Below are 15,970 nucleotides of genomic sequence, written 5' to 3'. Positions count from 1 at the left end.
TTGGCTGGTTTGTTTTTACTTTGAGTACATGTCAGTGAAAAATGCTCATACAATTTGGTGCTCAGCCCTAATCTATGCTAAGGTTCTACCAGTAGTTCTACCCACTATCTCCTTTGTACCATCAGTGCAAATGTTAATAATACATCTTTTTTGTTTTTTTTTAAGATTTTATTTATTTTAATTTTCCCCCCCAAAGCCCCAGTAGATAGTTGTATGTCACAGCTGCACATCCTTCTAGTTGCTGTATGTGGGACGCGGCCTCAGCATGGCCGGAGAAGCAGTACGTCAGTGCGTGCCCGGGATCGGAACCCGGGCCGCCAGCAGTGGAGCGCACGCACTTAACCACTAAGCCATGGGGCCGGCCCTAATAATACATCTTAATATTATTACGCCGTGAATCATACTTGGAGATCCACCACTCTAGATGACTGACTACTGGTCATTAGAATTAAAGATTTAAAATTTATATACATTTTAAGATAAGAAATTTTAACTATGAGAGAAGAGAAGGGGTGAGTATAAGACATGATTTTAAAAAGAAAGAAAAAATGAAGAAAATATATATAATTATTGAGCCTTTTGGAGATCTAAAGTGGGATTTTCACTTAGAAATACTATATTGCTCACAAAAGTACTGGGTGCCCAATATATGTGAAAGCAATTACTAATGTAAATTTATGCATTAATACTTTTAATTGGTCTTTAAATGCACAATTAAGGTACAGAATCTAATTAATCTAGTACCACTAGATGCTGCAAGTTATGAAATGTTGACAAACACTTGAGAAAAGAAGAAATGATTCATTAATATGACAGTAAAACAGATACAGAAAGCTCACATTCTCAGAAAAGTAATTGAAAAAAGAAAAAGAGTTTGCCATATGTTGCACTAATCAATCCTGGTTGCTTTTTGTTTGTTTGCTTTGCTTTGAATTCTGGTTGTGAGCTGTCATAGGTAGTATATTCTGTTTCTTCTGTGTGATTTTTTTTCTTTTTCATATCTGAACACTGAAAGGTTGACGATATTGCGACAAGCTTTTCTTTAACTTTAATTATGTTTATGTCGTGATTTGAACTTAGTTTAAGTCTTGATTTCCTAACACAGATCAGTTTTTCCTTCATGCTGCAGAAAACAGCCAATTCTGAATTAAGAAAAGTCAGATTTATATCATATAAAGGTCTTAAAGAAGGGTTACAGTTAGCAGACCTTTTTTTCTTACCTAAAAATATTATATGGAGAAACTCTGAAAGTATCTTTCTCACACGAGGTCTTAAATGTGCAATTATTTCACACTCAGGTAAAATATTTAGAATATGAACTGCATGAGAGCAAGAGTTCTACCTCTGTGGTTAACCACGACACCTTCTGCTTCTAGAATAGTGTCAGGCACCAGCGGGCATGCAATAAATAGAACAACTTCCCTATTATGAAGGTTTCAAGGATTATTTAACATGAGAGAATGTACAAATACTATTATCTCACATATATTTATAATTACGATGTTATCTCAGGGGTGATGTGTATGTTCTATTGTAATTGCTATTTGGTAAAATCTCCAATTTTAAAATTGAAAACAAAACACAAAAATGCAGCTGAATTTTTCTGACATTCCTTCTGCCCCCAGCCATATAATTTTCAAACTCAAGAAATATAGGCTTTGACAGAGCAATTCAACTAAATTATATTTTAGGTTAACAAGGAGTGGCACACTGAAACATGAGTGTGGAAGAGGAAGATCCTGGACATCGTGTCTAACTCCAGTGTTAACGTGCACAGCACCTTACAGAAGAGAACACATGGGTGCAGATCACGCCCAGATCCACTGATTAGCTGTATGCCTTTGGGCTAATTCATTAGTTTCTCTAGACCTCTATTTCTCCATCTTAGAAACAAGAATAATAATGTCTACTTCTGATATGGTTGTTGCTCAGATTAAACGAAATACTGTATAAAGTACTTAGCACAGGGCTCAATGACTGAGATAGAGTAAATGCCTAATAAATATTAGTTCCCTTCATTTTTCAGAAATCCGTGGCTTAAAACTAGACAGTAAAGATTGTGAGGTTTGTAACACAGAAAAGGATACACCTTTCACTCCAACTACATGAGGTATAAAGCCACTGTAAGAATCCAGAATCAATTTAAAGATATGTATCAGTTTAAAAACACACACACACAAGTCTATTTTCTAAAATCTGATAAATGACCTGCTGGTATTTATCACTGGTAACACCTACTGGCACTAATTCATATTCCCAATTTTTCAGTCAATTTTTGCCACTTTCTAATTTGTTTATTAAAATTATTTCACTATTTGGAAGAAAAGACATGTGGAAATTTCACTATCATGGCTCCTGCTAGTACTGATAAATAAACGTAGCACTGTTCAAGGGAACAACACTACAGACATTAGGCATGTACCACTATTACTTACTCATAATCACGGTTGTTTAGTGTGTCATGTCAACTTTGCCTTCAGAGCACTCTACATAAATGTCTCTCAAAAATAGCATGCTCTGGGGGCCGGTCTGGTGGCGCAGCGGTTAAGTGTACACACTCTGCTTCGGCGGGCCCAGGTTCGGGGGTTCAGATCCCGGGCGCAGACCAACGCACCACTTGTCAAGCCATGCTGTGGCGGTGTCCCATATAAAGTGGAGGAAGATGGGCACAGATGTTAGCCCAGGGCCAATCTTCCTCAGCAAAAAGAAGAGGATTGGCATTGGATGTTAGCTCAGGGCTGATCTTCCTCACACACAAAAAAATAGCATGCTCTGCCTTGTATGCCGTATTCAATTCACTTCACAAGTTATTACCAACAGCTAGGTAATATTAGCCACTATTCTTTAAAATATTTTATATCTTCACAGCATCTTACACTTTACAAGATATTTACATGACCATACATGTGTGTGTTAAATAGATTCAGAAATCATACATGCATACATTCTATAACATCCATATAAAGTGTTAATGAAGTTTTAAAACTGGCCTACATTTAATCATTTATCTCAGCTCTTCCATTGATATATAATTATGAAAAGCCAGTTATATAACTTCACTGGACTCTAATTTCCTATTTTTTAATAGGAGGAGAATTAAGAGAATATACAGATAGTATGGACACACATTTTTTTTTTTATAATTTTATTTATTTATTTTTCCCCCAAAGCCCCAGTAGATAGTTGTATGTCATAGCTGCACATCCTTCTAGTTGCTGTATGTGGGACGTGGCCTCAGCATGGCCGGAGAAGCGGTACGTCGGTGCGCGCCCGGGATCCAAACCCCAGCCGCCAGCAGCGGAGCGTGCACACTTAACCGCTAAGCCACGGGGCCGGCCTTGGACACTCATTTTAAAATGTATGAAGACAATTTGAAATTTGTATGTAGAAAGTGGCTTGCTGATTAACCCTTGCCTGTATACAAAGGCTATCACAATGTGCTTTGTATGCTTTAGGCAAGTGAATAACAACTGCTGAAATGACACACAAGTGAAAGAAAGAAAACTACTATTTCCTGAGTACTTACCACATGTGAAACACTGTTGTAAGAGCTTAGACACGTTTTCATATAACTCTTACCACAGCCCAGCAAAGTAGGTACAATTATTCTCATTTTTATAAATGACTCAGGCTCAGATATAAAGTCTTAAGGCTGTGCTGAGATCTTCACTACTCCACATACCTGCTTTAACCAAATCACTCAATAATAATAATAACAACAACATGATGTCACCATCAGCAGATGTGTGTAGCTTTGATGTCTTTCCCCTCAATAGCGAGGCTAGGTTTTCCTGAGTCTGCCGTGTTCCCTTGTGGCAAAATACAGCCTATTGGCTGCAACCCCTCCTGTCTATCCCCTTTATCCCTGTCCCTATCAGTACTACTGTAGTATTCTCTGATCTCCCTCCCACTTCTATAATCCATTATTTGCACTGCTGCCTTCTAAAAATAACAACACACACGCATGAACTTGCAAAACCAAAAAGCTAAAGTAAAATAAACCAAAAGCACTAATTGTTCCAAAGTTCTTAGGAAGGCATTCAAGGTTCTTCATGAATTGACCCAACCTACCTTTGCAGCTTCATCTCCTACCATGGTCCGCTCTCTGTCCATATCTTATTCTTACTATATGCACTGTGTTTCTTATACTCCCATGCCATTGCTCATAATATTCTTTCAGTCTATAACAGCCTCCATCTCCTTCACCATCTATATTACATTTCCCAGTCAGAAATATATGCATCTTTTTTGATGTTTCCATGGAATTTTACTATGTTATATATTTTACTCTACCTTGAATAATAGCTGCACCCATACATTCTGGCCTACCAACTATCACCCTCTTGTTGCAGTAGTATAGTTTACTTACATGAGTCACCCAATTGATTAATAATTTGAATAATTAGCTATGTGACCTCAGATAATTTACTTAACCTCCATGAACCGTCATCTCCTCATCTGTAAAATGAGGATAATAACAGTATTTATTCATTCACATACATAAAATGCTTAGAACAGTACTTAACAGTTTGCCCCATATAAGGGTACACAATTTGTATATGATTATTAGCTGAAATTTTTTACCAAGAACTTCCCTGTTTGATGTTAACTGGCTCACCTATGCACAAACTTAATGATTTTAGCCTTTGCACATTTTTGAAGGAAAGGCATTTAAGTTTTTAAGTATAAAAAATCTATTTTCTTAAAAAAAACTAGATTACTTCATAACTTTTTAAAGTAGTTTTATATGACAAATATACCCATTATCATAATGGACTAAAAGACAAGCTAACTATAGTAGAAGACACTTCTAGAGTGTAATACTAACAAAGTCAGAATGGATTCCTGCAGAGCACAAATAAGCTCATCCCTCCATCAGCTCATCCTGAAATTTTAAATAAGGGTTGTAAATTGAGGTAGGACCCTTGGGAAGAGAGAAGTTTATTCACTGAACATTTCCATTTCTGCACACAATTTAGGAACTCTTTTTGCATGTTTTCTGAACATCACCATTTACATACAAAAAATTAAATCTGTTCTACAGTTACAAGACATTCACAGCTCAACTTATGGGTCTCCTTCTCTTTCTCTCTTAGCGTAGACAACTTAACAACCTTGATTCTTCAGCTTTTGGCATCTACAGCTAGAAAGGAAATGGATGTCAGAGTTGTGATAGTGGCTGGATGTGAGAGAAAAGCTATGGACCACACTGAGCTGGGAGACAGAAGCCTCATTATAGCATACAACAAGAAGCCAACTGCTTAGTATTAATGTACTGAGTGCCTGCTCAGCAAAGGTAGGAATAATTAGCTGTATTCTCTAAAGAGTTTCACTTCAAAATGAAGACTAGATGGCTAAGAACTATAAAGGCAAATTTAACAACAATCAAAACTGGGAGTAAACACCCAAGTTCACAATAGCCATTAAATGGTAAAACGAATTATGTTCTAACATCAGGGTCATTACTAACACTATAACATGCACCCACAACAAGTGAAAAGAAAGTCTTCCTACTATGCACCTAAAAAACTGAAGAATAAATTGCAGCAGATTCACTATCATCTTCTCAAAAATCATAACTACAGCAATCACTTTTCCAATAGAAAATAATTACTAGAAGTGAAATTTAATTCAGCTACTGTGAAATAGAGCCAACACCTCGTGCATAGACTAAGAGCAGATGGTGAAAGCAGTACAAATTCCAGTGGAAACTATGACTAATTATTATTAAATTTATGAAGCTTGTCTTAAAGATAAGCTTTGAGTTAAATAACAGCAACTCAGCACTTTACAAAGACAAATTTAATCTTATGACCTACAGAGTGTAAAGCAGGATGGTAAATTACTTAAGTGAGATGTTCTTTAGAGGAATACATTTATCAATAGAACTACAAATTTTTGGTTTCCAGGTCAGTGCTTACTTCTGCAAATGCTAAGCCCCACAGAAAAAGAAATATGTGGATGGATGCTTTACTACTTCTCTGCTCATCCCAACACATACTTCTATTTCATATTTAAAAGAATGGTAAGCAGGCATGTAACTTTCTCGGCTATTATCTGATTTCATGTCCACGTATTTCATTTCCATTACCAAATAACAACGATTTACATGGAGCAATGGCAAAAATGATACAACTGCTCTAGCCTCAAAATACCTTGTCAACTTTAGCCATTTCTCATTCACAAAAGACTGTGCTTTTGAAAGTGACTGAATATCTATTTAGGCATTCCTATATTCTGTATGTCATATCTGGACCAAGAGAAGCGCTGCAGTGCAAGAGAGCTGGAAGTGGCAGAACAGAGAGCCTTGGGGTCCTGGGAAGAAAGAATGGAGAAAAATTGAAATAAAAAAGGAAGCTAAAATGTTACCCATCAGAAGTAAGGATTCACTACTACTCCTTTGCACCACCTCAGCCAGGGGAAAAGAAAGACCTTTCCAAAGGGCCCTAACAAGAGCCAAACAAGTGTAACTTGAAAGAAATATTTCTCAAGGCAGAGAAAACCAGTGTGTCAGGCACCAGTCTGAGTGTTTTTTGTGTATTAACTCAGTTGCTTCTTCCAAAAAGCTTATGAGTCCCCCATATACAATACACAAACCAAGACACTGAGAACTTGCTCAAGGTTACAAAGCTACCAAGAGTTGAACCTGAAATTTAAATACAGAAAGTCTGACTCCAAAGCCAGATCTCCTACCCATAACGATATGCCATAAAGAGGCAGGATTTCCAAGTATCTTCAGAAAAAAAACACTTATCAAGACAATAATCAATGCAAAGTCAAGGTCACCATTTAATAATCAGATATGTCTACAATATTCAAACTATCACATATAATCATTTTCAAAAGAATCTTAGTTCATTTGCAGAGTGTTTCTGACTTGACAATTCACAACAAGGTAAAAGGTGTGAGTTTCTACTTGCCACCATATTCTGCTTTGGTCTTAAAAGTGTGTTTCTCTCTTTTCTTTGCAAGTGAATTTTAATGAGTCCTTAATTGTCAAAGAACTTCATAAATATTCATTAAACATTAAGAGAAGTTGTGTTTCCTCTCCCTAAAAGCTAAAAGAGAAAAACAGTTAAGACTCAAAGTGGAGTAGGCATGAAGAAAGACTAAGCGGAATTGTAAACATTCAGTTTTATATTAGATGTTATCCGAATGGTTCATATCATTAGAACATTTAAGAAAATTCTTAGTGTGAAAATACTTCTATTTCTGCCTTCATAAGTTCTCACAGTATCACCTCTGTTGGTGATATTTTCATTTCTATCACTCATCCAATTCTGAATGATCCAAAACATGCCACCCACTCTTTGCAATGCCTTCTGCACCAGTGAACAGTACAATGGTTATGATGCTGGGAGGAATGATTTTGATCTACATCAACAGGGCAGGCCCAGCTATTATGAAAGTGCCACAAGCCTTGTTCATAAAAAAAAGGTTTTCACAATGGATTTGAGTCTTCAAAGGTAGCAATTACCAAAGTGTTGCATTTCACATCAATCCTCCACAGCAGTCAGGAAATGTTATCACACAGACAGACTTCTCCTAAAGAAGCTACAGCCGCCAATGTTTCCTAGTTGCCCAAAGCGGGGAGATGCCCACCAGATATCATAGCAATGCCGATGTTCCAAGGTCAGCCTAGCAAATGCAAACGGCCCAGCAAGTCAAGTATTAACTCACTGAGAACAAATCTCTCCAAAGCCCACCACAGCTGATTTACTGAACCAGGCTGAAACAGTCACCTGTAAAAGAGATAAAAATACCTTTGCTAACACATGAAAAGATGTTCAAAATCATTAACTATCAGGGAAATGCAAATCAAAACTACAACGAGATATCACCTCACGCCCATCAGAATGGCTATAATTAACAAGACAGGAAACATATGTTGGAGAGGATGTGGCGAGAAGGGAACTCATACACTGCTGGTGGGAGTGCAAACTGGTGCAGCCACTATGGAAAACAGTATGGAGATTCCTCAAAAAATCAAGGATAGAACTACCATACGATCCAGCTATTCCACTGCTGGGTATTTATCCAAAGAACGTGAAAACACCAATTTGTAAAGGTACATGCACCCCTGTGTTCATTGCAGCGTTATTCACAATAGCCAAGACTTGGAAGCAACCTAAGGGCCCATCAAGGGACGAATGGATAAAGAAGATGTGGTATATATACACAATGGAATACTACTGAGCCATAAGAAACGATGAAATCCAGCCATTTGTGACAACATGGATGGACATTGAGGGTACTATGCAAAGTGAAATGAGTCAGAGGGAGAAGGTCAAATACTGTATGATTTCCTTCATTAAGTAGTAGATAATAACAACAACAAACAAACACATAGAGACAGAGATTGGATTGGTGGTTACCAGAGGGGAAGGGGGGAGGGAGGAGGGCGAAAGGGATAATTTGGCACATGTGTGTGGTGATGGGTTGTAATTAGTATTTGGGTGGTGAACACGATGTAATCTATGCAGAAATAGAAGTATAATCATGTACACCTGAAATTTATACAATGTTATAAACCAATGTTACTGCAATAAACAAAAAATTTTTTAAAAAAACAAAAAGTGAGACCAAAAAGTAAAAAAAAAAAAAAAAAAAAAAAATACCTTTGCTATTTCCAGATGTACAGAAATGATTTTTTCCCCCTTGGCTCTTAGCACTTTTGTTTTCCCCAGTCAAGAGAGATAAAAATACAGGTATCTATAAAGGTACCTCCATAAAGTCTCTAAATTGTGAAAGTAGCTACCTTGTTATTATCATGCAAATAGAAATAAGAGATATATCAGTCAAATTTGAAGGAAATAAGAGACATATTAAATTGAGAAAATGAGTATATTTATTTAATGGAGTCCCTACTTCTATAATTTCCAATACGAGTCAAATTCAGAACTCTTAAATCACTGAAATCTTTTTAAATTTTTAAATTAAAAAAAGATTAATCAGATAATTTTTGTTTTTTATTTGGCTCTAAAATGTCTGAATAATCCAAATACACTTATCAAAGTCTTAAAGTCATTTCCTTAATTGCTTTCTATTTCTCACTTGCTAAAGTCTGGATGGGACTGGGTAGGGGTGGGACAGAGAGAGGGGGCACGTCTGTAATGACTATTTAATAAGCTATGCCTTGTGGCTAAATAATTATGCTATGTTTATAAGGACGTTCATGCTTTTTCAAGTAAAAAATAAAATCAAAACTTTGTTTACCTACCATGTCCAGTAAACACAGAGACATTTTACACCACCTGAATTCAGAAACACATGTCATAAAATAGTGGGCCACAAATGTGATGCAAGAATAGAATAATGCAACTCAGGGCACAAAATGCTGAAGAAATTATTTTTGTGGTATCCACTAGATATAGTAATGATTTTTTTTTAAACAGACTAAGTTTTTATTGATTCATTACTTCATGATAATGCTACCACCTTCCAGGTGAATATGTATTGTGATATAAACAAAAAAAAGGAAGAAAAGAGAAAAAGGAAGTATATGGTTTTCTTAATGTCCATTTAATAATTTGACGTTCAAAGTAAGAAACTCAATTTTAGCCCCATGTAGTTACCTTCAACATACATGAAGAACGTATTGGTGAATGAAGAATGCAACCACGAAAAACCTATATTTTTTCTTTATTTTATAAAACTTGATTTTGATCTTTATTAAAGGTTATCTGACACCTGTCTTCTACTTCTACTTTAGAATACTCAAACTGTCTGACCCTCTGTTGAACCCAGAGCTATGCGTAAAATGTTTATTGATTGAATGAATGTGAACAGATTTAAAAGAGGTTATTGTGATGGTTAATTTTATATGCCCACCTGACTGACTGGGTCTCAGGTACCCAGACATTTCGGGAAACATTCTGGTGTTTCTATGCGGGTGTTTCTGGATGAGTTTAACATTTAAATTGATAGTCTGAGTCAAGCAGATTGACCTCCCTAAGGTGAGCGGCCTCATCCAATCGGTTCAAGGCCTGACTAGGACAAAAAGGCTGACTCTCGCACACATAAGAGTAATTCCTCCTGCCTGACAGCCTTCAAGCTGGAACACTGGGTTTCTTCCTGACTTTGGACTCAGACTGAAACATCAGGTCTTCCTGGGCCTCAAGCCCCCTGCTTTCAGGCTGGAAGCACACCGTTCGCTCCACGGGGTCTCCAGCTGGGAGACTGCAGAGCTTGGCACTCGTCAGCCTCCATTATCACGTGAGCCAGTTCCTTGTAATGATTATGTGTTTATATATATTATAATAATATATATACAATATAAATATATCCTACTGGTTCTGTTTCTATGGAGAGCTCTACTACAGTTATTCTTAGTTTTCAAAGTTTCCTTAAATATCCAGGCTTCTTTTAAGTAAATATAAAAGGTTCTTTTAATTAAATCTCAACTATCATGGGCCCTTGAATTGTGGTTATCAGAATTTCTTCCACCTAATAAAGAATTATAGTTTACTGTCAACAATATAGCTTAAATACTGTGTATGTATTCAGGATTCATGCTCTATAGATACCAGTTCAGGCAGTGTAGCCCCCAGTGCTTCTGTGCCCTATTGAGTATCCAACACAAGCTAAGAGTATGAGATCACTAACACCTTATTAGTGTAATGCAAAGTGTCACCATGAGATTAAACAGCAAGGATTAAATTCAAATAACAAGTCAAAGATTTCACCCAATGCTAAAGTGCACCACCAACTATGAGATGATCACAGCTCAGACAGAGTGATTTTGTTTTCATTTCTATAAATTTCCTTAGGTAATATCTTTCCCACCTCTATCCTCTATTTGGCACAGATCTGTAAATAGCAATCTTTTCCAACAGCGTTGCCCCCTTGAGAAATCAAAATGTTTAATAAATTTCTAAGTTGAAGACCAGTTCAAGATGCTCAACTCTTCTCTACTAAATAAGGTAACAAAAATCACCAGAGGTATGAAAGCTATCGGCAAAAATCTAAGCTTCAACATACATGAAAAATATGTTAGTGAATAACACAACCACTTAAAATTTATACTACTTAACAGATATATATATATATATCAGAAATCTTACTTGAAACATTTAGACATTTTTCATTACATGCATTCTGGGGATGTCTTACTAAAGAACTTACTCGTTTCCGGTGACTAAAGGAAAAAGAAACTACTTCAACATGTTTTCAATAAAAGAAGATGGCTGTGGAAGTAAAATATAGAGTTTGAGGCTAGCCAGAACAAGCTAAAGGTAAATTCTTTGTACTCTAGAGGTACTTAGACACTTCATCCTAAGATAAATGCCTTTTTCACTCTTTCAAAATGTACCAACGAAAATTAATCAAGGAGATAGTTTTTTTTTTCTTTTCTCTTTGTCAAGGTTTCTATTTCTTTTTTTTTTAATAGTCTAGGAAACAAATGCTGATAACAGTTAAGAACTCCTATGCTCGTATAGGAACACAGAGTAATATATGGTTTTACCTCGTTTGATTTTTGTAAGGTCATCAGCCTACCTCAAGGCGCAACTCCGTTACTAGGCACTAAGTCAGCCCCCGGGTGCCCCTTCCGGAGCTCTAGTCCTGTACATTCAACCAACTACTGGGGCTCTTTCATTTCATGCTAAGAGGTCTTGCTAATACATCAAGCTCAACATATTTAAATCTGAAGTTCTTCTTCCTTCTTCCCGAAGCCGCTCCACCCTATCCCTTTCCTTTCTAATTCTGCTCCTTCTTCAGTCTCTCTGAAGGGCATAATCATCATCCACCCAGCTGCCAGAGCCAGAAACCTGAGAGCATTCCTCGATGTCTGCCTCCTCATATCCATTATACCCAAACCATCAACAACACAATCACTTCAGTCTTCTAAATTTTTCTGTAATCCTTCCTCAATTCTCCACTGATGCTGTTAAAAGGTGCTAAATGTGGTCCCCATTACTTCTTACCTGGTTGCCTACAACAGGCTCCTAACCTCTGCCTTCTGGCCCTACTTCCCTTTAACCATCTTTACACTACACCCAGAATTACATGTTCTAAAATAAGCATTCCTTCACTTGCTTAACTCAACAATTATTTATTGGGCACCTACCAGGTACCAGGCTCTGTTCTAGACCCAGGATGTAGCAGTGGAAAGAGAGAGACACAATTCCCTGCCCTGACAAAGCTTACAGTTACTGGAGGAAAAGAGATAGCAATGAAAATCAACACGAAAGCATATTAATTATGCTAAGCGCTATTGAGAGAAATAAAACAGGGAAGGGGGATGGGAGTGGTTGTTATTTTAAAGAGGATAGTCAGAATTTTCTCACTGTAGAAGTCATATTTGAGAAAGGAAAGGTAAAAAGAGTGAGCTATGAAGTAGAAGAGTGTTCCAGACAGAAGTAAGGGCAGTTATCTGCCTCTTCCTTGCAAGCTGTGCATGAGTACAGACTAGTTCCTGCCACAGTCCCAAGTGCTACATCAAGGAGGTTGCAGGGCAGGAGGCTGAAAGGTAAGAAAGTATCCAATTCCATCTTCACAAAGCAGCGCAATGTCTTCATGGAACTGGTTGCTGCAGCTGTGATAGCAGTGAGGAGTAGTTCCAAGAGGATTCTGCAGTGGTGCACATGGGTGACCAGTATAGATAGTGCTGAAATAATTTTCTAATGGACTATATGTACTACGTGAGTGATAAAGAAGAGCTAAGGATAATACCGAGGGTTTTGTTCTAACTAACTACAAGGATGGAACTGCCATTAACTGAAAGAGAAGGCAGTGGGAAATATGATTACGTTACTTCCTCCTTAAAAGCCAGTCATGGATCTATGCAACTCATTGGAAAAAGTATGTGCTTCCTAGCCTGGGTCCACACACACCTTCATTTTCTGTCCCCTGCTTACAACCTCAAATTAGCCACTCACTACCCCTCACCTCCAACTCTGCAGTCCTCTGGCTGTACCACGCTCTCTCAGATCTCTCTGGGATTTTGCTTACGTTGGCCCCTCTATCCGGAACTCGTTTACTTCCTTTCTTTGCCCAGATAACTCCTTATCAGCCTTTAGTTGCCAACTCAGTTGATACCTCCTTTTAAGTCAGATACATACCTATCCGTTCCCAAAGTATTCTTTATATTTGTCTGCCTCCCATCCATACTACAACATTGGACGATATTAGGTGTATAATAAAAATATGATAAATGAAGGAATTAATGAATGGTTTCTCCAAGTCATTATATGTTTATTTTAAAGATACAATGTCTATGCCCCAAACCAACTTTCCATATGAACTATTTCAATATTTTAATATATAGCTTCATCCTCTGAGACATTAAAGGTTACATCCCAAGTCACATAAGTATTTAGTAGCAGGACAACAATTGAAATTCAGTTCTTCTGATTCCCATCAGAAAAGGCTGCTGCCTTTTCCCAAACAGTTAGTTAACTCTTGGACAAGATCTAAGTCTAATATGCTCTAGGATATTTTATAGGATTAGATCGTTAAAGAGTAAAAATGCCTATTGCATTTTAATACCAACTTTCTGTTTAAACTTAAAAATAAGACCATCGGGAAGTAACATAAAATCATTCTAGTGATTCTTAAATCTTAAATGATTCTTCTTAAGGAGGGGGTAATATAATCAGATTTTGTGCAGTCAGTCCCATCTCAGACTTACAGGTTTCAAAGATCTTTTCAACATGTTGTCTATTATCTACAGGACTAAATGACATATTTAGTTGATGCATTCATGCAGGGCAGAGACCAGCAACCTTCTCATAGTGTGTTCTTGGCTTCATTCCATTTTAATTCTGATGGAAAATGTGAGCACATTAGTTTTAGATTCAATATAGGTTTCTGTTGGTAAATTTCTTGGCTGACTACATTTTCTGAACCTAGTCCTTTTCACTTGGAACAAATGTGTTATTCCAGAAGATGCCAACACATCACATGTTACTGATACATTACAAGATTAAGAGAAAAAAATGAAATCATTTAAAATACAAAACATACTTGGGAAAACATTACACAGAAAAGTGACCTAGAAAATGAACTCAGCCATTTTCTAAAATTATTTGGATAATATCTTCAGGATTTAAGAGTACACCTAGGCCCTATTAAATCTGCAAATGTTTTAAGTTTGGGGAATAAAATGGCATACAAAAGAAAGCATCATTCTATAATTTATAGTGAATAAAAATCACAAGCTTGAAACTTCAAAAGTTCTATTATATCGTTAAACAACTCTCACATTTAATTATAAGAAACTACAAACTAATATACCCTTCTGAAATGTATGGATCAAATCAGATTGCTAGATAGTGTGGCATTTTTATACTTCCCAAAACTAAAAGTCCTTTGCTAGAAAAATAAGGCAGAAGGCTCCACTATCTAACTAAAACACCAAACATTCCATAACTCTGCTCACAAATCTTCCACAAATTTCCATTGCCTGTGAGAGAAAGTTCAAGCTTACTCACCTGGCATTGAAAAGGCAACATAATTTAGTCCAGTGGTTCTCAAACTTTAGCCACAGATCAGTACCACCTGGAGGGCTTGTTAAAACACAGATATCTGGACCCATTCCCTGAGGTTTTGATTCAGTATATCTGGGTTGGGACCCAAGAATTTCTATTTCCAGCAAGTTCCCATGTAATGCTGATGCAGGGACCACAATTTGAAAACCAACATCTAGTCACAATCCAGCCTTTGTGCGCCAATTTCTACTCCCCCACATAAACTTCTGGCTCCGCACATTTTTTCATCCTTTGATTTTGTTTAAACTATTCCAATCGCTCTTATGTTTACAGGCTCTAGAGTTAAAAGAAAGAACTTTTACTTAACCTGAACTCTACAGGGCAACTGTATTTCAACTGTATTTGAATGCTGCCACAACTATAGTGCAACTCACCCCAAATCAGCTTCAGCATCACTTGTTATTAACACTCTGATGTACAAATCTCAAGGCCCTGAGGTCATTTTCCCGCCCTAATGACAGCCATGGCCCTGAGTGGGAGAAACATGAAACAATATTCTGGGAAAAAAATGTTTTTGTTATGACTATGAGCTCCTCCTATCTGAGAAGGGCTTGTCAGTACGGGCAATTTCCCAACATTCTACCCCAAGACAGGAAAGGCATTTCTGCTACTTGAACAAAGAGAAGCAATGGGCACGTTGGATTCAGGAATGAGCCTCCTGGCCTACAGGTACACTCTCTGTCCCCAAGAGAATCTTTTAATCTGTGTAGGGAGAGTTCATGATAAAGGTTCACATGCAAATTAACGGATTCCCACTAGACCCAGACTCAGAATTAGGAACAGCAGCTGTCCAAAGAGCTCTTTTCCCCTTAATTGAGCAAGCAGAGTTGCAGGTGAGCTACTTTGCTAAGTTTTTAGCAAAGGCAAAATTATCTGATTTTAACCAGAACTTAATGGTAACTTTTAATCACAAAGAATTTTTGTCAAAAACCAACTAATAAAATGATAAAACTGGCTCACTAAAACTCTGATTTCAGACATAAAATATTATAATTGATATCAGAAAAAGCAAACAACAGTCAACGTAGGAGCCCTAATTCAATATTTCATTTAGAGAGAATCTCTTCTGGAATCAAAGTCTCCAATTATTAGGGGAAAAGGCAAACCCCTAATGCTTTCTAGCTGAAAGAGGTGGGTGGGTATGTACTTAATTTTGTTTCTGGTTATCTCTTTTATTAAAAAAATTCTACAAATATACCAAAAAAAGTTAGAGAATATTGGGTTGTCATAACTCATTTTTGTAACATCTTAACAGATTTTTTATCATTAAGGAATAAAATATTATAGAATAAAGCCAAATGAGTACCAGCCCCACCTCTTCCCTTGTTCTCCACTATCCTAAATTTACTATTTACCACTCCTATGAATATTTGTAGGATCTTTACAGAAATATAATTCAAATCCCATGATATTCACCCATTTAACATGTTCAATGCAATGCTTTTTTGTGTATGCACAGAGTTGTGTAACCATATCACAAT

General features: G+C 36.9%; 1 protein-coding gene across 8 annotated transcripts in view; it reads right to left on the bottom strand.

Moving 5' to 3' along the window:
* Positions 1 to 15,970, bottom strand: part of BMPR1B (bone morphogenetic protein receptor type 1B) — a 382,986-nt gene that overhangs the window by 80,760 nt on the left and 286,256 nt on the right. The window contains exon 1 of one of the 8 annotated variants that reach the window (XM_087434612.1): positions 14,433 to 14,812. The exons of the other annotated variants lie outside the window; for them this stretch is intronic. Coding sequence (XP_087290738.1) covers positions 14,433 to 14,439 — 7 coding nt within the window. The 5' untranslated portion in view covers positions 14,440 to 14,812. Of the gene's footprint in view, positions 1 to 14,432; positions 14,813 to 15,970 lie in introns of those variants that run through there. 8 annotated transcript variants of the gene reach the window in all.

The sequence above is a fragment of the Ceratotherium simum genome, chromosome 8, assembly GCF_057802395.1.
Source record: "Ceratotherium simum simum isolate JZ-2026a chromosome 8, ASM5780239v1, whole genome shotgun sequence".
Lineage (NCBI taxonomy): Eukaryota > Metazoa > Chordata > Mammalia > Perissodactyla > Rhinocerotidae > Ceratotherium > Ceratotherium simum.
Note: the sequence above shows the minus strand (reverse complement) of the source record. Positions and strands in the feature narration are given on the sequence as shown.